This window comes from Astatotilapia calliptera, chromosome 3, assembly GCF_900246225.1.
Source record: "Astatotilapia calliptera chromosome 3, fAstCal1.2, whole genome shotgun sequence".
NCBI classification, from domain to species: Eukaryota; Metazoa; Chordata; class Actinopteri; order Cichliformes; family Cichlidae; genus Astatotilapia; species Astatotilapia calliptera.
Genome location: NC_039304.1, coordinates 35,783,439 through 35,805,357, shown reverse-complemented (window position 1 = coordinate 35,805,357; position 21,919 = coordinate 35,783,439). Strand labels below are relative to the sequence as shown.

At 40.6% G+C, this 21,919-nt stretch overlaps 2 protein-coding genes across 2 annotated transcripts; one reads left to right on the top strand and one right to left on the bottom strand.

The window, feature by feature from the left end:
* Nucleotides 1-3,315: 3,315 nt before the first annotated feature.
* Nucleotides 3,316-5,826, bottom strand: LOC113014395 (integrin beta-3-like). The gene is made up of 4 exons (XM_026155902.1): nucleotides 5,601-5,826; nucleotides 4,586-4,671; nucleotides 3,711-3,915; nucleotides 3,316-3,572 (listed from the first exon to the last, which is right to left on the bottom strand). Exons 1-4 carry the CDS (start codon nucleotides 5,671-5,673, stop codon nucleotides 3,316-3,318), a joined length of 621 nt encoding a protein of 206 aa, XP_026011687.1. The 5' UTR covers nucleotides 5,674-5,826.
* Nucleotides 5,827-8,054: 2,228 nt separating this feature from the next.
* On the top strand, nucleotides 8,055-21,521 carry cpn1 (carboxypeptidase N, polypeptide 1). The gene is made up of 9 exons (XM_026163127.1): nucleotides 8,055-8,733; nucleotides 10,304-10,500; nucleotides 12,128-12,283; nucleotides 16,364-16,540; nucleotides 16,658-16,769; nucleotides 18,772-18,911; nucleotides 19,941-20,040; nucleotides 20,881-20,999; nucleotides 21,118-21,521. The coding sequence occupies exons 1-9, from the start codon at nucleotides 8,499-8,501 to the stop codon at nucleotides 21,226-21,228; spliced, it is 1,347 nt and encodes a 448-aa protein (XP_026018912.1). The 5' UTR covers nucleotides 8,055-8,498; the 3' UTR covers nucleotides 21,229-21,521.
* The last annotated feature ends 398 nt before the right edge of the window (nucleotides 21,522-21,919 follow it).

The window sequence follows — 21,919 nt, the reverse complement described above, 5'->3', positions numbered from 1 at the left end:
ATCTTGTCTTTCAAAGCTCAGAGATGTAAACTTTTTAAACTGTGTGGGTCCAAGTGGAGGGATCACATTTTAGTCATTCAGTGATTCAAAGAATATGACCTTTTAATATTCTTTCAGATGTTTTCTGACTCTAAATGTTCTTTTCTCATTTCTTAGGTTTTTCTAATTTACAATTAAAACATTTTCAGCTTTTTTCCAACTTCTTCTTCTGTGTAACCTTCAGCTTTTAGCAGTTCAGCACTTTTGTTTTCAGGTTAAATTCGGGTTTTTTTTTTTATCTCATTCAAGATTTTTAACTTAAATTCAGTAATTAATTCATTTCAGTGCATACATTCAGATTCAAGCATTCACACTGCAGTTTCTTCAGAAAATGCACTTTCTAGTTATATTTTATTCTTCCGTACGTTTTTTGAAAGCCTACTCCTTCAAAACCGTTCAACTTAGAAAAACCATTCAAACATCGTTAGATTCCTATTATTTTGGACATGACTGCTTCTATTTTTCTCATTTTTAACATTTATATTTTTAATTTTATTCAACTTTATTCAACAAAAATTTCCCATGTATTTCAATGGGGAGACCCTTCAAATTCTCATTCAACTTACTCATTTTTAAACTCTTACTACTTCCACATACATTGACATAGAGCCACCATTCAAACTTTAAAACGAAGACAAGACATTCAACTATTCAACTTGTATTTATCTTTTCAATATCTATTATACTTTTTCTTCAGTTCCAGTTTAAGTTTCATGATGTTTTTTCACCCGTTTCAGAGTTTATAATGGGTGTGTATGGGACGGAATGTTGGGGCTAGAGTGAGGCAGCTCAACTGCTAGAGTGAGAGGAGCAAAAAAATTAATCTTAAAATCTTTTTTAAAACTGCTGCTGTGTCCGCAGCGTTTGCTCTACAGGTATGATTTTACCCTCAAAACGTAGCCATCGCTGTCCTCTTTCATCCAATGTGTTTACTATTGTCCTAGGTGTTATGGTTCTTTCGTAAATGTCACCAATGCACAGCCTCCTCCCTCCAACTCTTCCATAGACTCTAATGTTAAAATGGCTCAGAAGGTTCGTTTGAAAATCAGAAGAGCATGGTGTCTTTCCACTGTCACCACGTCCATATAATAAGCTCCACAGGCATGAAAACTGAGAATTAGGTAGACTAGACATTGCTGTCGCTCACGGTGAAAGAATTTTGTCAATACGACTTTTACTTTTCATTTGGGAGCGATTTGTTTCGGCCTGACTTTTCTGTTCATTTTAAGCAGCAAAAGTGAGGCGCATGTCTGTGTACGTGTGTATGGAGCCATTGGGTGCGGTCACTATAGCAACCAGGCTCACACCTGCCTGCTTAACGAGCTCTGCCTGCCACTGTACCAAGATTCATCTTAAGCACTTCTCTTTCAACTGCTGCTGTGTCCACAGTGTTACAGCCATCATTTTACCCTCAAATTGTCGCCATTATTGTTCTCTTTCCAACACCGTGTCTTTCAAAGCTCAGAGATGTAAACTTTTTAAACTGTGTGGGTCCAAGTGGAGGGATCACATTTTAGTCATTCAGTGATTCAAAGAATATGACCTTTTAATATTCTTTCAGATGTTTTCTGACTCTAAATGTTCTTTTCTCATTTCTTAGGTTTTTCTAATTTACAATTAAAACATTTTCAGCTTTTTTCCAACTTCTTCTTCTGTGTAACCTTCAGCTTTTAGCAGTTCAGCACTTTTGTTTTCAGGTTAAATTCGGGTGTTTTTTTTTTATCTCATTCAAGATTTTTAACTTAAATTCAGTAATTAATTCATTTCAGTGCATACATTCAGATTCAAGCATTCACACTGCAGTTTCTTCAGAAAATGCACTTTCTAGTTTGGAGTAAGAGCGGTTAAGAGTGCAAGTCCCCCTGAAGGGCAAGGCCTATACCAAAACTTTGATGCTATATGCTGATGTCAGCATCGTTTTCTGTCAGTGTGAAGTCCTGTAATGTTGCATTGAAAAAAATGCTTTAAAAAGCTCAGATATAGAGAATGCTTATGTGCTACAATGACTAATAGTCTGGAGATGATCCAATGGAAACTAAAGCTTTTTCTTAATCTGAGTGACCCTAACCTTTGACCTATGAGCTACGACCTTGAACCATTACATACTAAAATGGTGTATTTATCTTTACCCATACAATAGGAGCAGAATTTGCTGGAATCTATAAGCTGCAAAAACTTGAGATTTTAAGCTATAGTCATGCAGTGTATGATTTTGCCAAACTTTATGGTATCATTGTGAAATTGTAGGGTGTCATAATTGAAACAATAAAATGTGTGTTGTACAGTTCTCTCCATGCCCGTTCTTATGATGTAATATTCAATGTGGGTTCTTGAAAATTTTTTAAGCTATCGCTAACCTTAGGTGCTAACAATGAAGGTCAAGGTCAAATCTTCGCCCCCAAGCGCTAGCATAGAGTTGTGAAGTTTGATGAAGAGCCATTAAAAACATGTGAGTAATACAATTTTTTTTAATTGATTTTGACATTTGTTGTGACCTTGACAAGATTTTCAACAAAATTAAATCATCTTGAGCTTTTATTGATATCTACCATCACACAAAATTTGAAAATGATATCTTGAAAACTGTGGATGCTATAAGTTGTATATAAGTCTAGAGTTGTGAGCGGTAAAGTCTGGGCACTGTTGGTCTCATGCATGTCAGTTTTTGACCAACAACCAAATTACAGCGTCATCCGAAAGCCATCAAATAACCTGGCATGGGCAAAAGGAAAAACAAAAAAAAAACAATAAACCTTTAAGAGATTTCTCCTTTGTTCATAATTCATATAAAAAACTCTCTTTACTGTGAACGTACCCTCCTCTCGCTCTCCCTTTCTGCTGCAGCCTACTATAAATTCTTCACTTTTCTTATCTTTTATCAAAACATTCCTACAGTCTGGGTCTCACTTTACATGAGCGGGAAAGCAAATCAACGTCACAGGAGCCTCTGGCTGCACTTATGGCACTGGGATGCTCTTCCTCCCTGAGTAGATTACCTGTGGCTGATTCACAGGAGCTGACCAAGCACTTAGGAGCCACATTGAGCCTTTAACAAGTGCTGAGGCTCCGAGACTGCTCGCGTTATTGCTGAGCAACGCTGTGTTTAAATATGTCTTCACAAGACTGACATCATCTGCGTAATGCAGGTACTTAACACACGCAGACGTAAATACTGAAACCACTGAAATCAACACCGGTGGTGACATATGAAGCGTGAAAAAACATTATGGGGAAACAACACCAGATCTGGTTTAAACCCATGATTTTATCTTAGATTTACCTGTAGCAGGGGTTCTTTACAGCCTCTTTTGGTGAAATGTACATGTAAGGTGAGAGCGGCTTGTCCACAAAAGCTCCAAAGCCCATGCGCAGGTTGCTGGTGGTGCGGTTCATGGCCTCCGCCAGGCCTTTGCCGAGCGTCCTCAGGCGGGTGAGATCATCATTCATGGAGTAGGAGAGATCCATTAAGTAGTAGAGATCTACGGGGTAGTCCTCCACCTGCCGCACCTTCACTGTGAAACGTTTAGCATCATCTAGAAAATGAGATGAAGAAATAGTTAAACACTGCTTCCTGATTTTACTGTTCTTCTCGTTCCCTCAGAGAGAACAGTTTCACTCATTTCCTGTGAAACTGTGTAAAAAACCTTATATCCTTATATGTAGGTGCTCACCCGGCCTGAGGGTGATGTGTATTTTCTGAGGCTTTATCTGGGTGACAACTTGCGTCGCTCCCGCTGCCTTGTTGCTGAGGGGCCGGTCCTCGATCACCTGCAGTTTGCTGGTTGGAAACTCCAGAGCTGATGTGGTACAGCCCGCTGCCAGCAGATTACTTTTCAAATCACAGCGGGACAGGCCAGCAACTCCTTGGCCAAAGTCCTGAAAAAAGATGTAGGACATTTTAAAGAGAAAAGCAGACTCGTTGATCTGAATGTAGATTAATTTCCAGTTGTAATTAAATTCAAGAAAAGGGGAGCATATCTGACTGATTTAAAGAGTAAAGTGGAACGGGGAGGACCAGGAGTCTAAAACGGCCTAATCTTATGTTTCCTTTTAGTACTTCAATAAACTTTGCACCCGAAAGAAGTTCAACCAGTTCCTCTCTTGTAGAGGCTGAAGTCATCCTGAAAAAGTATGTTGACTCCCATACTTAATTTCACTATATTAAATCACTGCACTCATTGGTTTGAACCAGAAAATATGACTGTATCCTCGTACACTAACAAGATGTCAGTCACTGAGTTCTGAGTCCCTGGACTCACATAAGCATCCTACTCAGAGTCAGTGAAGCAGTTAAAACCCTTCATTTTCTGTCCTTCTAACTTTGAAAGAGACATGTTGTCTTGTTCACAAATCCAAACCCAAATATTTTAAAATGTGCATGGAGTCAAAGACTAGAAGTGGCTTCACCACAGAGACCACTGAGAGTGTTCTTCCAAACCAGATTATAGCTGGCTGATGAAGAGATCTGTACCACCGTGTACCAGTCTGGTTGGCAGAAAGCTAAGCTTGTAAATGAAGTGAAGTGGGGGGAAAAAAGGGACCCAACCTCTTTGGAGCACCACGCACAGCTGGGGTGCACATCCAGACACTCCTTGCATGTGCTGGCTCCTCTGGAGGTGCAGACATTTGAACCTGGAACCAGGAGAAGAAGCACTAGATTGATTTAACCGATACTGATTGGTTCCTTTCACTAAGAGGAACATTTGGGATCATCTGCTTTACGTGGGTGTGAATTCTCTTGTTTTTCTGAGAGATTTCAACTTTTTGGCTTCAGAACAGAATTTTAGGTCATTTCTCGTCAAGGAAGATGAAGCTCAGAGAAAACATTCTTAAACTAGCAATGCATTACCAAGTAAAACCAGTCTCAGACATGAACATGTGTTATGCAGTGATAAAACAAAGCATTGACTGCAGCCACAAGGTGAATTGTGGTTTAAGATAAGTAAATTATCAGCTGCATGTGGCAAGCACTTTGTGTTCACTAAAGCTAGCACAAGCATCTGTGTTGTCTTGAATATAAGACTATATTTCACTGAAATAGGCTTCAACTACTGCACCAACATATGAAGAAAACAATTTTAAAGATCAACTCAAAAACTGTAAACTAAACATCTGCATTCCCAAATGCTAGGAAACAGTGACCAAGATGGTTTATGAAGATCTGTTCTGTTTTGCGAGCATGCTTGTGAGACTGCATGTATGTGCCCACTCTGTGTTATACGTTATGTTCAATCCAGTCGTTTGTGCCACTTAAAATACCTTAATAGAACTGTTATGTTATAGCTGTTGTATTTTCTGCTGCCCTCTTGGTCAGGTCTCTCTTGAAAAATGAGGCTTTTATCCGGATAAATAAAGAATTTGCCAAAAACTGATTGCAGCTTCTACCTTTCTGGCTCAAATAACTTGATATCATTCACAAAAGTTTGATGGATTACAGCAGTTTAAATGCCAGTAATCATTTCTGGCAAATACCGGCAATCACTTTTTGGCAGATGATCACTTCTTAAAGTCTTAGCAGAGTTCCTTAAAGGAAGGAAGAGACAGAAAACAGTTAAACTCACCACAAACTGCTGCTATTCCCGCAAAGAACAAAACCCACACGCACAACATCCTCTGCGTCTGGAGAGCGCTCATCGTGCTGAGGGCTCTCTGAGAGGACACAGCTCGCCAGTCAGCTGAGGTGTGTGTTTGAGGAGAAACGAGCAAGAAAAAAATACAACCCTCTGTAATCTAGGCAACTCCAAATAGAGTCAAATGTCTCAGAGCCACCCCTCTACTCCCCATGCTGAGCTCTCATTATTATACTACTAAATATAGTGGGCGGGGAAAGCGCAGCATCCAAAATTGCGACTTTAGGAAGTTTTCTGTTGGCGAAGGGCAGATTTCGTCATCTGATATGTCAGATTAATGGAGTACGTTTTTGAAACACTGTTAATAAAGTAAGTTTCGTAGGAAAAAACCCAATAAATTAAATATATCTAAAGCCTAAATGTTATTATTTAACGTAAAAAAATCGGTTTCTGCTTAAATGAAGGTTGTTTTTTTGTTTTTTTTAACACAGTGGGAAATATTAAACATATGTTTTTAATTAGGATTTACCGAGTAATACCCGTGAACGTCAGGTACACCGACTGCACGCTGCCCACTAGTGGACAATAGCTGTAAGGACTGAAAAAACCACAGTGCTCCTTTTTGGCAGGTCTGAACAATTGCGTGCAGGGTGCAGGACTGGAAGAAATGTCCACTGTTTCATAAGTGAGTAATACAAATGTTTCTTTGGCGACTTAAAGGCAACAAAATTAGAAGAATTTAGTTTGTTCTGGAAAAAAAATTCATTTAAAACTAATGAAGCAAACTGACTGATGGACACATAGCGAAATAATTTAGTTTCTGCTTCTCCCTTTAAAGTCCCTAAGAAGCACTAACTTTGAATGAACTGAAGAGTTCTCCCTCATGTATGCTCTTAAAGGCTTTTATGAGGAAAGACAGATCTTTATGCACATGACAGGTTTGCTGGTATTAATGCGTCAGCCGGCTCCTTCAACTAAGGTATTTTAAACTTAACTGGAGCTTATAATTCTTAGTCTGATGTTGAAATACTGTAATGGTACTCTGTGTAGTACCAGCTATGTCCAGCAGATGTCAGCCTTGCAATATGTATTTTTTTAGAGCCACTGAAAGCATCTGAATGAGTCAATGATGCATCTATGCGCTGTGTCAGACAAATGCAATTTTGCAGCTACAGTGTCAGATTTTGGCTTTTAGCAGTAAGAATGGTTATGAACACTGAACTGAATTTGTTGGGATGCAAAGATCTTTAGGAAAGGAAAAGTGGGACTGTTTGCAGGTTTTGTTAAAATCAGAAAACCCAAATAGTCCTATCTATTCCCAGTTGTTTATAAAATCACTCAAGGTAAAACTTCACGCTTGACTTCGATGACTTTATGGATGTTTTGACTTCTGGACTGAAAAACTGAGTTTTTGTTTTCGTGATGTTATAAAAAGTGGCGATGACAGATGTGTCTGGTTAGGTGAGGGGTGATTTTTGCTGGATTGTTTGACTCAAATGACAGTTACAGCTGAGCACACTTGGCCTGGCAGCGTGATGTGAATGAGACTGGCGAGCGGGATCAGAGCTTTGAGGCATAACATATGTAAACAGTGGAACTGCAGAAATACAATCACTGGCAGAGACAGTGAGGACTGGTCTCATTCACTTGAGCTTGTTTATTAGAAAGCCACTGCTGCCACATGCGAATGTAAAAGCCTTAAACAGAAAAGCACATTTTGCCTTCATCCACTTTTGTCCACCGTCACTCAGCCACATCTTTTTCTCTCCTGCTTTTCCCTCCATCCTTGTCGGGTTCTTCCTCTCTTTGTCTTTGTTACCTTTTTCCTTCCTTTTCCCGAGCCTCCTGTTGCTCAACTTTCCATGTGCTACTTCTTCTCTTGGCCCCACGTTTGCTTTCCCCTCTCAATTTTTTTAAGCTTCTGCAAGCAGTTGCACAACATTCTGCGAGGAAAAAGCTCCCTTTTTTCTCCAGCAGGCTTGATTGACAGCACCCCTTGCACGCTCTGCAGTAGTCGTAGTGTGTGTGTGTGTGTGTGTGTGTGTGTGTGTGTGTGTGTGTGTGTGTGTGTGTGTTTGTACGGGATGCATGCATCTCAGTATCGTCCTGTGCCTTTTAGAAGTTTAACTGCAGCATTTAGTCTTTTTGCAAGAGCCTGTGTTGGTATGTTTTTCTATGTGTTAGTGCTTTGGGGAAACAGAGCTACAAAAGCCAGTTTAAAGGTTGCAAAAGAGCTTTCACACTCATTCATCTGTGGACTTCAAGCGCATGTGCATGCACGTACACACACACACATACACTCACACGTGCATGCACACACACGCAGGGGTTGTGTGTTGACTTAAGAGTTAATGAATGGATGATTGAGGGCTGCAGGGGTTGGGGAAAGCAGTGCCGTGGAAACAACCCCTCTTTCCCAGGAAGGGAGCACAGAACAAGAGTTAGAGACAAAGAAAGGGATGGAAAATGAGTGTCTCAGAGGCAGAATGAAATTCAGAGTGTGTGTGTCGAAAGCTCAGGGGGCTGTGGGGCAAACTACTTAAAGCAGAAGCATTTGAAGCCCCTAATAAAGCAAGTAGCATGTACTTGACAAGCACCCAAAGGGAAAGAGAGAGGGAGAGAAGCAGCTGTTGGAGGAGGAGAGTGAGACAAAGAAGGAGCAGGGGGCTGTCCTTACTTGCTCTTCACTGAGAGGACTGTATGTGGGAGGAGGCAGAGAGAGAGCTGGAGAAAAGAAGGGGCACAAGAAAGAAAAAGAGCAAGCAGGGAGCAAGCAGTATGTGTGGTGTGTGAAGGAGAATACATCTGAAATCCTGTGAGTGGTTTGCATAGTTGCAGGCAGCCTCTTCACCAGCCTCTCCTGCGCTGCACAACCTGGGCTAAGGGACCATGCAGCAACCCTGGACTCTTCCCTGGCTCTGTGCTCTCCTGCTGGGGCTGATGGGGTTCCTGGTGTCGGGCTCAGACTTCCAGCATCACAAATACGAGGACATGGTACGAGCTCTGTTTGCAGTGCAGAGCGAATGCCCCTACATCACGCGCATTTACAGCATCGGGCACAGTGTGGAGGGTCGCCACCTCTATGTCCTGGAGTTCAGCGATAACCCGGGCAACCACGAAGCATGTAAGTAACACCTGATCCGTTGTTTGACAGCCCAGTGACATGCTGTACAATGATTTCATGTTGCATTTTATCCCAAAGTGGATAATTGGCAGAAAACGTGATGGATGGAAGTAATTTAACAGCTTAATAATTTAATCCCAACTCCTCAAAAAAAGCTGATAAACATCTGCAAATGATATTAATCTATGATAGATTTCGAATGCACAACCTGTGCTACTGGCTCCTCATCTGTCTTGTACTTTTTGCCACACACAATGAGAAGAGCTGGCAGGAGACTGAGTCTGCAAGAGGCTTCGGTTTTGTCTCAAGCTTTCGATTTTGCCTTTATGAAGCCGAACCACTGTGTGACTTAACAGTGAGGAGGAAAAGGTGAAATTATCCCGAAGTGGGTGCTTTGAACATCACTGGCTGTAAACTGAGGAAAACTCAAAAGTGAAAACAAAAAAAAAAGGAAAAGAAAGAAGAAAGTGAAAGAATCGAGTCAACATCTGTGATTCATTTTGATTTTTCTTTGCCATCCGACCACTGACAAAATGTAGCAGATGACAAACAGAATCACTTTGAGTCATCAAGGATTTAACCCTGAATACACTCCCACAAAAACCACTGAATCAGCTCTTCAGGTATTTAGTTTGCAGCTAGTGTATGATTATATCCAATGTTTGCATTGGAAATTGGCCAAAATGTCATATCAAGGAAATGCTGTGGAAGATTTTTCCATTCTTGCATTTAAAAAAAAAGCTTGACAACTGAAGGGAATGTTTTTTTGGCTCCAGCCAAGCCTGCTTTTTTTCTGCGTGTTTGCATACTCGGAAGCTTCCTTCAGTAGAATTGAAGGATGTAGGCCTGTTCTGTCGCAAGGTGACCGAGGGTGAAAAACAGGAACTGAACACTTCATGAAGGGGGAGTGACCTGAGGTGTAGTCTGGGTCAAGCCTCCTGCACTCTGTACGAAGTTCATGCGTTTCACATACTGCTGAATGAGTGTGTGTGGGTTTTCTTTCTTTCTTTTTAAACTACATGCTGGAGCCAGCGCTGTTTTGTGAACTCATGGCCAGTTGGAACTGTGCTAAAGAAAAAGAGGCGAGTTGCAATGCCCAGCATGCCATTTGGATGCCTGAAACAATTAGTGAAGGGCGCTGATAGATTTGAAAGTATCAATGACGAAAAAAAACACAAGCGCTTATTCTTTGATGTGATGGTTTTAGTGTCAAATTTAGCGCAAATTTGTAGCTAGTGTTAAGTCATAAGTCTGACCTCTGGCAACCGTGCTTGGGGTTTTTTTGCTTCCCTCAGTAGTGATTAATAAAGGGATCCTCAGGGGGAAGAAACCCTGCACAGAGAGCAAGGCTGAGACATTGGTGGCAAATACACATAACTCATCCAGATAATTCAATCAGCACAATTTCCAGAGCTTATGTCTGTAAGAACATCCTTATCAAGAAATTTCTGCGACTGTGGCGTCCTGCATGTGTTTCCTCAGGCCATCTGTTTTAAATGTGGTACTTGACAGCTCTGTGTGGCTTTTTTCGTAACTTCATGCCCCCTCTGCTTCTCCACTCCCTCCCCAGTGGAGCCCGAGTTCAAGTACGTGGGCAACATGCATGGCAACGAGGTGCTTGGGCGTGAGCTTCTCATCAAGTTCTCCCAGTTCTTGTGCGAGGAGTACCGAAACAGAAACCAGCGAATCGTGAGGCTGATCCACGACACGCGCATCCACATCCTGCCTTCCATGAACCCCGATGGCTACGAGGTGGCTGCCAGACAGGTAATTTGAGCTTTAGGCTTAGACGTGCCAAAACAAAACTCCCTCTGGGACGTCTCTGGCTGTGTTTTTTCAAAGAAACCGTCCCCCGTGCAAAGAAGAAGAAAAAAAAATCTATATTTTCTTTTCCCTTGGTTTTGTTCTTGGCAGTGGAAATATTAGAAATGTTGAGGTCCCTGAGTGAAACTAAACACCTGCGAGCCACACAGCTCAATCCATCTGATCTTTTAGGATTTTTAAACAAATACGTGTGTGTGTGTGTGTGTGTGTGTGTGTGTGTGTGTGTGTGTGTGTGTGTGTGTGTGTGTGTGTGTGTTTGTGTAAGACGAGCGACTACGAGTCAAACAGTAGTTGATGATTTTTCTCCACCGTTTGCTTGCGTCTGTAATAATCCCATCTATCAGCTTCCCAAGAAAGCCCCTAACTTTGTGTCAGGGGTAATTATGGGCCGTGAAACAACTGATACACACGCAGACTGCTGCAACACAAATACACACACAGTCTCTTGCTGGCTAATGATATGTCCTGAAGCGACCAGCTTCACATGACAGTCCCTCTCTTTGCCACTCAGACGACACATACATACTGCACTGTAATTAGTTGCGTCAGCAGATGTTTGGGTGCAGCAGCAGCATCTGTTCAAAAACGGCAAGGCAGTTTCATTTTAAAGCATCCTTGGCGACTCAATGTTGTGATCAAGCTTTTAGGGAAAAAAACAACAACAAGAAGAAATCTTATCAGAAAATGTAAGCTATAGACACCAACACACAGGTCAGTCAGCTCTTTTGCAAAGTCTTAGAAAGTCTCACACTGAAATACAGAAGAAAGTCAAACCAATCAAAAAAGAGCTTCTTAAATTGCCCCCTTGCTTTACTTGATATATAAAAACATATAGTGACATTTAAGATTAAAGGTCCAAGCTAAAGATGCAAACAAATAAGAAAATTTCAAGGCAGTCATAAAATAAAACAAGTCTACAGTTAGTGATGCCCCTGTGACGCTGCATTTAAGCAAAACAGACCTTTTAACTACACTGAAATGTTAGCATCCTAACATGCTTGCAATGACAGTGCTAACTAATTCGATGTTTAGTTGGAGTATTGTTTACCATGCTCACTGAGGGGGAAAAGTTGTTCCCTTTAAGCCAGCTTTCTTCTGATTGCCTGTCCCTTGCATCCAGAAGGCATAACAGCAGGTAGGAGGGGCTTCTGTGCCCACAGCAGGTGTATGACATCATTAAGATCCAGCAGTAGAAAAAAAAACTGCCTAAGAGTGAGAACTTGAGCTTTTTGCTTAAAGTGCTTTGACTTTGGGTACTTTTAATCGATTGTGACAGTCTATCTGTCCGGCTGTTAGCACACTCAGTACCATGGATTTGTTGCACGGTCTTAAAACTCTGTTTTGGGAAAAATACTTGACTGTTGTTGCTCTATAGATAGCCTCTGAGGACTGGGGAATAATAAATTCAGCTTTGTTTTACTGCTTCCGAGAAATTGGAGCTCATAACTTGACCTCAGGAAACCTTAACGTCACAAGCCAAAATATGATCATTTAATCATTCTGGTGGGAAAGAGCAAGATTACTCACCAGTTTTAAAAAAATGTTTTTTTTGTGATCTGTGCATCAACAGGGTCCAGAGTTCAACGGTTACCTAGTGGGTCGAGGGAACGCCAGAGAAATCGATCTAAACCGCGACTTTCCGGACCTGAACGCGCTCATGTACTACTACGAGAAAACCAAAGGACGAAACCACCACCTGCCCCTCCCGGACAACTGGGAGCATCAGGTCAGTTCTGCTGAATACAACTGAATACAACTGAATACAACTGAAACCGTTTGAGGGTGTACGTGTGTGTTAAAGTGTCCATGTGTGTACGCAAGTATGTGTGGCTCGGAGCATATGTGGGTGAGAGAGAAGGAGGGAGCGAGGAGGAGGATGGATGAGGGCATTTATCATGCTCGTGTGAGCGTGTGAGCGAAGCTGAATAATGAGCAGCTGTAACATAGTTGGGTTATCTTGGCTTTAACTTTGTTGACATAAACAAATTCATGAGATCTGCACTGGATGAGATTCCAGTGCCAGCTGTGTCTCAGCTAAATAATAAAAAAGTCCATATATTTAAATGTGAGTAGACTCAGGAGACTCCTTGGTCGGTCCTCTGTATCATTTTGTGACTTTTTTCTGCGTGCCTGTATAGCCTAGACCTGTTTGCTTATCTTGCACATAGCAGGCTATGGCTCTTAGCATAGACACTGTGGTTGCCCTCATTCGTATTTGGAGTCTTTGAAATATGAAACAGGTGGGGTAACTGGCAACCTAGCTCCGCAAACTGGAACAAACTGGAACAAAAGCGTTGGTAAGTCATATTAGTTTGCATATTTCTTTAGATGCTGGAGCTGAGAAAACACCCCAAGAAGAAGAAGCAACCCCCCGCCAACAGCCTTCTTCTTCTCTGGGTCATAACATGTGATTAACTATATGCACTGTTTATGAGGACTTTGAGCCTCAGCTAAACATTTTTTGGTTTTCATCACCATCATGAGAAGTTACAGTGAGCCACTCTGCAGCGTCAGAGTGTAACTGTTACCCTGAGGCACTGGCTGACTCCTCACTTTGCTGCTACTTTACCCAAAACTGTCTGCACATTGCTATGTCTGCACTATAAAAGTACAGATGCTCTCTACATAGAATAGACACTATATAAACCTGCCACACTTACACGGTGACTGAGACTAAGGAAGAAAAATGTGCCTCAGAGTTTCGGCGTAAGCAGCAGAGTTCAGATTGGCTGTGGGAGAGACCTGGCTTTATTCTGGGTGATTGAATGGCCTTTGTAGCGCAATGTGTACTTATTTCAGATCACTGAAGTGTAAAATGAACAGTGGAGAGTAACATGAGAGTGCGTGCTGTCAAACAGTCCACTAGCCTGCCAAAAAGTACATTTTAACTATTAAGGTCAGATCCTTGGGGGTGTCTCAACTGCAGCCTCCAGTAGGACTGTTGTTCATAGTTTCCTTGAAAAATAAAATTCCTCCCTCTTAAGGACAGTCAGTTTTTATTATAACTGCTAGATAGCTTCATGTTTTGAGAACTGAAATATGAACCTAAAGTTGATTATATCTTGAACCGTCCAAATTAAAATACCTTTAGCTAGATTTAGTGATAGACTCTAAAGAAAAGATGGATATAATCCTCGTAGAAGTGTCTTAAACATACATTTAAACCCTTCTTCTTATGGGGCGTCCCAAAAAGAATTCAACTTCACCGACTTACGTGCACGTGCGGAGGAGGGGCGGGGGTATTTCAGCTGTCACAGGGCAAGAGGTGGGTAGAAGCCTACGAGAAAATGACCCTCATTTGGTTTATGACCTCAGTGTTTTCCTTACGCATTTATGGTCTCACTTGCTTATGTCAAGTCTTATTAAATATAACATGTTCACTTTGTAAATTATTTATTAGGGGGGAAAAATGAAACAGGGTATGCTTTATGACAGGGTGTCAAACATAAGGCCCAGGGGCTAGAAATGCCCAGACAAAGACAAGGGTGTAAATTTGAGACTTCTAACTGTATTTTTGTAGTTTTAAATTGCAGCTTTTCCTATTAATAAAGCCCTTCACATGGACATTGATGCTAGCTACACTAATACAGTCACAATCAACTATAGACATTTCTGTTGGTCTACAGTAAAAAAAAACTAAACATTTTCTCTGAATTAGTCGTGATAGTCTGTTCTGTATTTACAGGACAGTCTGAGCAATGAGCTACCGAAACCTTTTCTGTAATTTTACACGTTTAATTCTTATAATTTAAAACCAGAGTCGTGCTGATGAATTTCTTTAATTTAATACAGTTGCATGTTTGTTACCATGTCAGAAAAACTGAGGTGAATTCTTCTTTGTCCTATATTAAGATATCTCATGGATTAAAGGTGTAGTTTACTTCTTTATACTGGCAGAAATGGAAGTTTCACTGGTCCAGTTAAACTCAAAGTGAGCTGTATATGGTCTGTGAAATGAAAAATTTGAATGAGTTTGATATCTCGGCTTTAATCCAGTTGCCAAGTGGATTGCAAGCATGCAATGTGCTTGATTTCAGTTTATGAGGAGTAAATATTATCCTTTAGGAAACAAAGAAAGTCATATCAGTGCTTTAAAATGAATGCGTGATTGATTTCTCTTCCCTCAAAATAACTCTTTTCAGTGTTTTAAGCAGTTTTGACAGGGCATGTCATTACAGAGAGGTGGTTTCAGTATAGTTTTCTTTTTCTTTCCCTGTCGCCACACCACTTTTGTTCCCAAGCAAAGGTGGAAAATTTTATTTTTTAACCTCTAACTGCAAAACCAGAGAGCCAGGGAGTCTGTACATATGACTGTCTCCTGATGCAGAAACACAAAAGGGTAACTGTGCTTGTCTTACAACTGCTTTATTTATGCTGGTCAGGAATACATTCTCACATAAAGCCTCAAGCCCTGCAGGCTCGAGAATGCAGCTTTTACTAATTTAGCTAAGTGATGAAACTTTCTTCACTGGAACAAGTGCAAGACTAAACTGAGATGTGCTAAAATAAGACTGAGAACTGGGCGGCAGCACATTTTCCAAGTTTCACTTTCATTTCTCTTAGAAATACCTTATTTACAGAGTCCCAGAAGAGCCCGACATAAAACAAGGCTCCTTTTGCAAAAGTATCCACTGACATTTGACTGGCCTCCAGAGGACATCCCTCACCCAGTGTGAAAACTAACTTCAGACTGTCAGTGATCCTATAAGTGATCCAGAATGTTTGATTTGCTTCTCTTTGCATTTAATATGGGGTAGTATCCTCTGTTGTTAGTAGAGCTCTGTGATATGGCCGTGTCTGTTCCTTCGTGTGTAACCCTACACCGCGGTGACAGCCCTTATTTCAAAGGATGCACAAGTATATATAAAGATCTACCGATAATAAATTCCTGCCGGCGTTCAAAACGGGAGCCAGACCTCTTGGTTACAGCTGCTCTGTTCAAGGTCACTGGGCTCTGATCAGCTTGATTATTCTTGAACAGAGTCAGACTGTGTTTATTGTCCTACATACCATATTCAAGGAGAGGTATTACGCCTCGTCTCCAAACGTGATAAATGGCTCTGAGAGTGTGAGGAGAGTTAACGCTGACAGAGAAAATAAATGGCAGTCCCAAGTGGAATTTCAAGGTCTGCAGCAATGCAATGGAGATGCCATCTGGCTGAGGCTGATCCCGTTCATGCAGAATTTGATGAATTAATTAGCAAAAAGATCAAAAACCTTTAAATCAGTTTGCATATTATGAATTATATGTACACGTAACTGTTGTGTTTCCACTCCTTTGTTGCTAAGTCCAGCTTCAGTTTGTGAATTTTGTATATTCTCATTAAATTTATCATTAACTGAAATGGTTGGTATTCTTTAACCATGAAGCTAACCATGCCTGATGCATTTAGGAGGAGCTAGGTGAATCATTAAATGTGCTTGAGCAAAGTAGAAGATTCTTTAAACTCTAACCATTTTTGCAAAATGATTAAGTAAAAAAGAAAGGCAGAGAGAAAATATGTCCATAAGGCAAAGCCAGAGGAAACCGGGGTTTGTCCAGATAAGCAGCCAACCAGAGAAGCCAGCAGCTTTGGATGAAAAGAAAACCAGATGTCAACCCGCTGATGTTGTTTGGGAAATATCTCAGGTGACGTAAAGGACTGTATGGGATTCTGCATTATAACTTATTTGATGATTTAGAGACATTTTGACAGGTTCTCAAGTGGGATTAGATTGTTTCATTTGGGGAATTGGAATAAAGATGCATGCACGTGGTCCTGCAAGTACAGTAAATCTTAAATGTCCTGCTTCTCATCCTCCCCAGGTTCAACCAGAGACTTTGGCTGTGATTAAATGGATGCAAAACTACAACTTCATCCTGTCAGCGAATCTTCACGGAGGAGCCGTGGTGGCCAATTACCCCTTCGACAAGTCGAGAGATGGCCGCATTCGAGGGCGGACCACCTATTCGGCCACGCCTGACGACAAGATCTTCAGAAAGGTGCGTGACAGATTAAAATTTCCAGATGTGACACACATCTCATACCGTCACTGCCTGTTGTGTGGGTATGAAAACACGTGGATGAATGGGCCCGTGTCCTTTTGTGTGTGATGACAGTTGGCGAGGACCTACTCATACGCTCATGGCTGGATGCACAAGGGCTGGAACTGTGGCGACTACTTTGATGAGGGGATCACCAATGGGGCCAGCTGGTACTCGTTGTCCAAAGGTGAGCAAAACGTCTTCTCCTGAGCAGAAGGGAAGACAACAGAAATGCGTAGTAAAAGCACAAGAGACTCACTTGGAGCAGTCTCTAAATTATTACTGAGGCTGGCTTTCGTAATTGAATTAATCGTAATTGAAACTAAATTATTTACACGTTGTTTACATCTATTTTTGGCCAGTGAGTCTGCATCTGGATTTATATTATGCTGCTTTGGCACCACAAAAGTTAGTGCTGTAGCTCAACACCAACAACACTAACTGTTGTCCTGACCTCTTAGGTTTCCAGAGAAGTACTGGTTGCCAACATTCCAGTATGTACAAACTCATAATATAAACAGCTACTTAGAAAATAAACTATTACACCCCCCAGACATTTTGGAATTTGAAAGCCAAAGAAGATAATAGCTAAATTATCAGTTTCAATGAAAAATGAGCTGAAAAAATGCCCCGCCACACGAGCACACAGTCCTCTATCCTATGTACAAAACACATTGTTCCTTGCCTACATGCAAAATTTCCATGTGCTGTGGAACAAACGCTGTAATTCTCCTGCTAAAGAAAGACAAGACCATCTGAGTGATGGCTTCCTGCTGTCATTACCTTCAGCATGAATGAAATGCACTGACTGGCTCGCAAGGCATGCTTCTCCAGTGTCATCATGCACTGGGTCTGCGCTTGCCTTAAACCCCCTTACCTCTTGCACACTGCCAGCTAGCAGTAGAGCGGTGGACAGGGGGTGTAAAAGGCACCCACTCAATACGATCCGCACCATCAGCAGGCAGTGTGCAGCACTCTGAAAAAGTCTTGAGTCACCTCTAATTTCTTTATATTTTGCTTCCAGGAAGCCAGACCTTGAGCAGTAGTTCTCCAAGCTTTCTGAAGGTCTTTCAAAGTTCTTCTTTAGACTTTTTATTTTTAGTGGAGTCTGTGGACCTGAACATTTTCAGTTGACTCCGTTTTTTTTTTAATTTGATTTTTCTAGCAATTATTTATTTCATGGTCCAGGCTTTAAAGGGTTAAAGTCTACAAGGCAACCTTCGTGGTGACAATTCCTTTTTTTCTTTAAGTAAAGGATCCTTTAAATTTTAACTAAGGTGGAGAGGACCTCGCCTTTTAGTGAGGTTGAAACGAATCATACGGCTCAGCTGGCCTCCCCACCGCTCTTTTTTTTGTGTAAAATCCCATAAACTCTCTATAAATGGAACTGAAGCTTGAAGAGAGTTTTGAATTTTGTGAAATTTCTTGTTATAGCTGAAAATATGCATTAATTAAACCTCCTCCTCCATGCTGGCAGAGACCCTCTCAGGAGTCACACAGCCTTAGGCGCTCGCACGAAACTTAAACTCCTCACCCTCTCATGGTTCGCTTAAAGGCTGGAAAACTTGTGTGCTGCTTTTTAATGAAAGCTTACAGTAATGCACTGTTACAGTAATGAATTCTTGGAAGTTAAAAAATACCAAGTTTATCCAACTCTCTGGGCATATATTCAGTTTCAGCTCGGTTAATCTGCAACTGCAACAATAACAATCCCCATTTCTTTGATGCGTAAGTCCTGATCCAGGCTGCTCTGGTTTCTCCTCAGCACTGTGAGTCTGATGAGCTTTTCACTTGAGTCATGCGAGCTTTTGAACTGACTGAAAACGCCCAGAGTCTCACTTAGAAGCAGCATGCTATGTTTATTTTACCAGGTCTTTATGCTCCAAGTGTTATGTCAGGGTCTGTGGGGTTACATATGAACCTTCCCTCCCTTCTGGCTCCTTGTACATTTGTTTTTGATGAAAAGTGGAGCCATATTGTAAAGCCAAAAACAAAAGGTTTTTTTTTTTTAAAGCAACTTATACTCCTACAATTTTGAACAGCTTCCTCAAGAGGCAAAGCGTGGTGGAAAAAACACTTTGAATCTATAAATATAACTAATGTGTCCTGTTGCAAAGACCTAGAAATCTAAAGTGAAGAGCCACATTAATACATTTATTGTCCTCCTAAAATATTTATCTGTGTTTCAGGCATGCAGGACTTCAACTACTTGTACACCAACTGCTTCGAGATCACTCTGGAGCTGAGCTGCGATAAGTTTCCTCCGGCATCAGCACTGCCGAGAGAATGGCTGGGCAACCGGGAAGCGCTGGTTTCATACCTAGAACAGGTTTGTACATGACGAAATTTGGCAAATCAGAGTTATACTGAAAGAGTATTTAATTTATTGGAGCTCAATGCACCACACATACACACTATTACACATCAAAACCCAACTGCCAGGAGTCGTGAGTCTGCTGCCCTGGTGTCTTGTGAATATTGGCAGTCGCCTCTGGGATAAAGTGACCAAAAAATTAGATGCGTGAAATTCTGTGTAATATGAGTAATCTGACTTTTAACCTTCTTCGAGGACGGAACAAGGCCGTGGTCTGAGGACAACAACATGTCCTTTATTCCACTGAGATTCAAAAAGCGATGCTTTGCCACTAATAATGTTTCTGTAAGGGTGGGCCCCCAGTTGCATACATTTTTTGCAAAGCACTAATTAAACAAACTAAACTGGGCCTGCAGATGCTGTTCTGGTCTTTCTTTAGCTGCTGAACACTGCTGAGCCTAAGGAGTGTTAATTAAGTCTGAGGTGTAGAAATGTAGCTTAGGATTCCTTCATATTCACTCGTATTTATTAGCACATACAGTATTTTCTTTTAAAAAAACATATTATTTAAAGTATATTCAAGTATAATCTTTCTCTTGTAAACATTAAGCAATAATTTTGAGCAAAATGCAACTGAAATGTATAAATAATTAATCATTTGGGAAAATATGTTTGGTATAAACTGAATGTATACTGAGAAAGTAAATTTAATTTGAACAGATTCCATTAAATCTAAAGTTTTGTAACAAATTGTACATGCAATCAAATCACTTTAAGTCAATATTTCAGACTTTAGGTTTCAGGGTTTTGAGCGTATGTGCTAATAAACATGAGCAAGTGCTGAAAGCTTTGAAGAAACTTTCTGGATGAAGTCAAATGTCTTCAAAAAACTTAAAGAGGTCCAGTCACCTTCCTTTTTTAAGCTCTTAAGACTACAGACAGCTTTACACATCAAACATATGATAGGAATCCAATTTCCAAACCTTAGATTTTATTAAATATACTTCAATATTTGAAGTATGTACACGTTTTGTCTTTTCTCAGGTGCATCATGGGATAAAAGGCATGGTGTATGATGAAAACAACAACCCCATCAGCAAAGCAGAGATCTCAGTAGCTGGCATCAATCATGACGTGACCGCAGGTAACAGGGACTTTTGGTGTATATGTGGTTGTTATTTTTTTTTCTTGATAGGTGTGGAAGCTGGATTTATAGTGACTGATTGTCTAGTGTCCCAGCCAGTGAAATAGAAGACCAGTGTTTGATAACATCCGGTGTCAGTCTGTCATTTCAAAATGAGACAAGGACACATACTGCATGACTAATGGCAGGCACTAACAATAACTTCTGCATGAATCGAATGCCTCGAGCAGCCAGAAGTCGACTTTGAGTCTCAGTTCCATAAAAATATGATCCTTTGGAAATAAACCAGAATGAAACAAGACGCAATCTCGACAAGACTTTTAGCGATGAACTAAATTTTAGTATGATATCCAGATTTTAAAAGTGCATTCAATCCTCAAACGCAAAAGGACAGTCGAGTGCATCTAATGGTGCGGTGTGGAAGTCAAGCACAGATATAACGGAGCAAGTCATCCTCTACTGGTCAGTGGTGGAAATGCAACGTGAGAGAAATTAAAGTCACCTATCAAGACACTCACCAGCCAGTTCAACAGGTGCATCTCGCTAGTACAGGGATAAGCCCCTTTTTTGCCTTTAGAACTACTTTAATTCTTCATGCCACATATTTAACAAAGTACTGCAAACATTCCTCAGAGGATCCATATTGGCATGATGGCATCGCGTAGTTCATAATCAGTTTCCAATTTGGCACCTACAACTTTCTTTATTTAGTGTGAATTATTTTTTTATGTTAAAAAACTACCGTCATTGTCGACATATTGGTGGCACTCCAGGAATATGTTTAATTAAGATACAGCGACTGTACGAGTCTCATAATTTTCCTTACATGTGCTCCTTCAGGAGTTGATGGCGACTACTTCAGACTTCTGTTGCCAGGCACTTACACTGTAACAGCCTCTGCACCCGGTTACCTCCCTTTCACCAGCACTGTCACAGTGGGACCAGCTGAGGCCATACAGGTTGGTTTCTGCTCGTATGGTTGGTCTGACCAAACTTGAGGTTATTGTGTGGTGTCTGTGTTTTTATGTCTACTAAATAAACTAACTCACACCTTTTATTCCATCTGGTCCCTGACAGCTTCATTTTTACTTGAAACCAGCACCAAAACAAAACCTGAAGGTGAAGCCGCACCACGGCAGGAGGAACCTCTCATCTCCTAAAGCTCCCTTGAAGCTTGGCCCAAGATGAGGCACGGACAATCATTTAGAGGGCACACAGTCATAAACAAATACACAGAAGAGCTCGTACAAAAAACATACACATGCATACGCATATGAATTATGTAAATGATACACAACCTTAACATACCTTTGTAGTCCTAGCGTCTATTTCCTTTTTGGGTTTTGTTTTTCTGTATCAAGAAACTGTTGAAAGGCTGGTGTATTTATCCAACAGTTTTAATTTGTATGAACACAGCTAGCCTGTATTTGTAAAGGATATTTTTTTGGTTTTGATTACAATAATTTGATGGTAAGTGAAAATGAAATTAAAGAAATGTTTTTACCATCTGTATTTAAGACTTCTTTATTATTGCTGGATTATTGCTCTGAAAAACAGGGAAATTAAAAAAAAACAACGTGTACTCAGGTACACATTTAAAGCATATAATAGATATTAATACACTGATTTGCTGAAATGGACATTCATTTTTAAATATTTCGCATTTAATGATTTCAAAATATTTCACAGAATTGCCTTTTTCACATTATAAAATACTTAATTGGCCTTTAGACTTGGTCTTAAAGGTTAATATTATTTACCTTTTTTGGTAATAACAATTCTTTTAAAAAAAAAATCAATGTCAAGTGAGTCAAAATGTGAACTCAAAAGTAAGAAAAATGACAATAGAACACACAGTAAGATGAGGGTAGATTATGAC

What these genes read in the sequence shown, in the direction of transcription:
- LOC113014395 (XM_026155902.1), bottom strand. Translation starts at nt 5,673, where the DNA reads ATGAGCGCTCTCCAGACGCAGAGGATGTTGTGCGTGTGGGTTTTGTTC. An exon ending in GGGAATAGCAGCAGTTTGTG is followed by an intron (nt 4,672 to 5,600) that starts GTGAGTTTAACT and finishes TCCTGGTTCCAG; the next exon opens with GTTCAAATGTCTGCACCTCC. An exon ending in GTGCGTGGTGCTCCAAAGAG is followed by an intron (nt 3,916 to 4,585) that starts GTTGGGTCCCTT and finishes ATCTTTTTTCAG; the next exon opens with GACTTTGGCCAAGGAGTTGC.
- cpn1 (XM_026163127.1), top strand. Translation starts at nt 8,499, where the DNA reads ATGCAGCAACCCTGGACTCTTCCCTGGCTCTGTGCTCTCCTGCTGGGG. An exon ending in ACGAGGTGGCTGCCAGACAG is followed by an intron (nt 10,501 to 12,127) that starts GTAATTTGAGCT and finishes GTGCATCAACAG; the next exon opens with GGTCCAGAGTTCAACGGTTA. An exon ending in TGGTTTCATACCTAGAACAG is followed by an intron (nt 18,912 to 19,940) that starts GTTTGTACATGA and finishes GTCTTTTCTCAG; the next exon opens with GTGCATCATGGGATAAAAGG.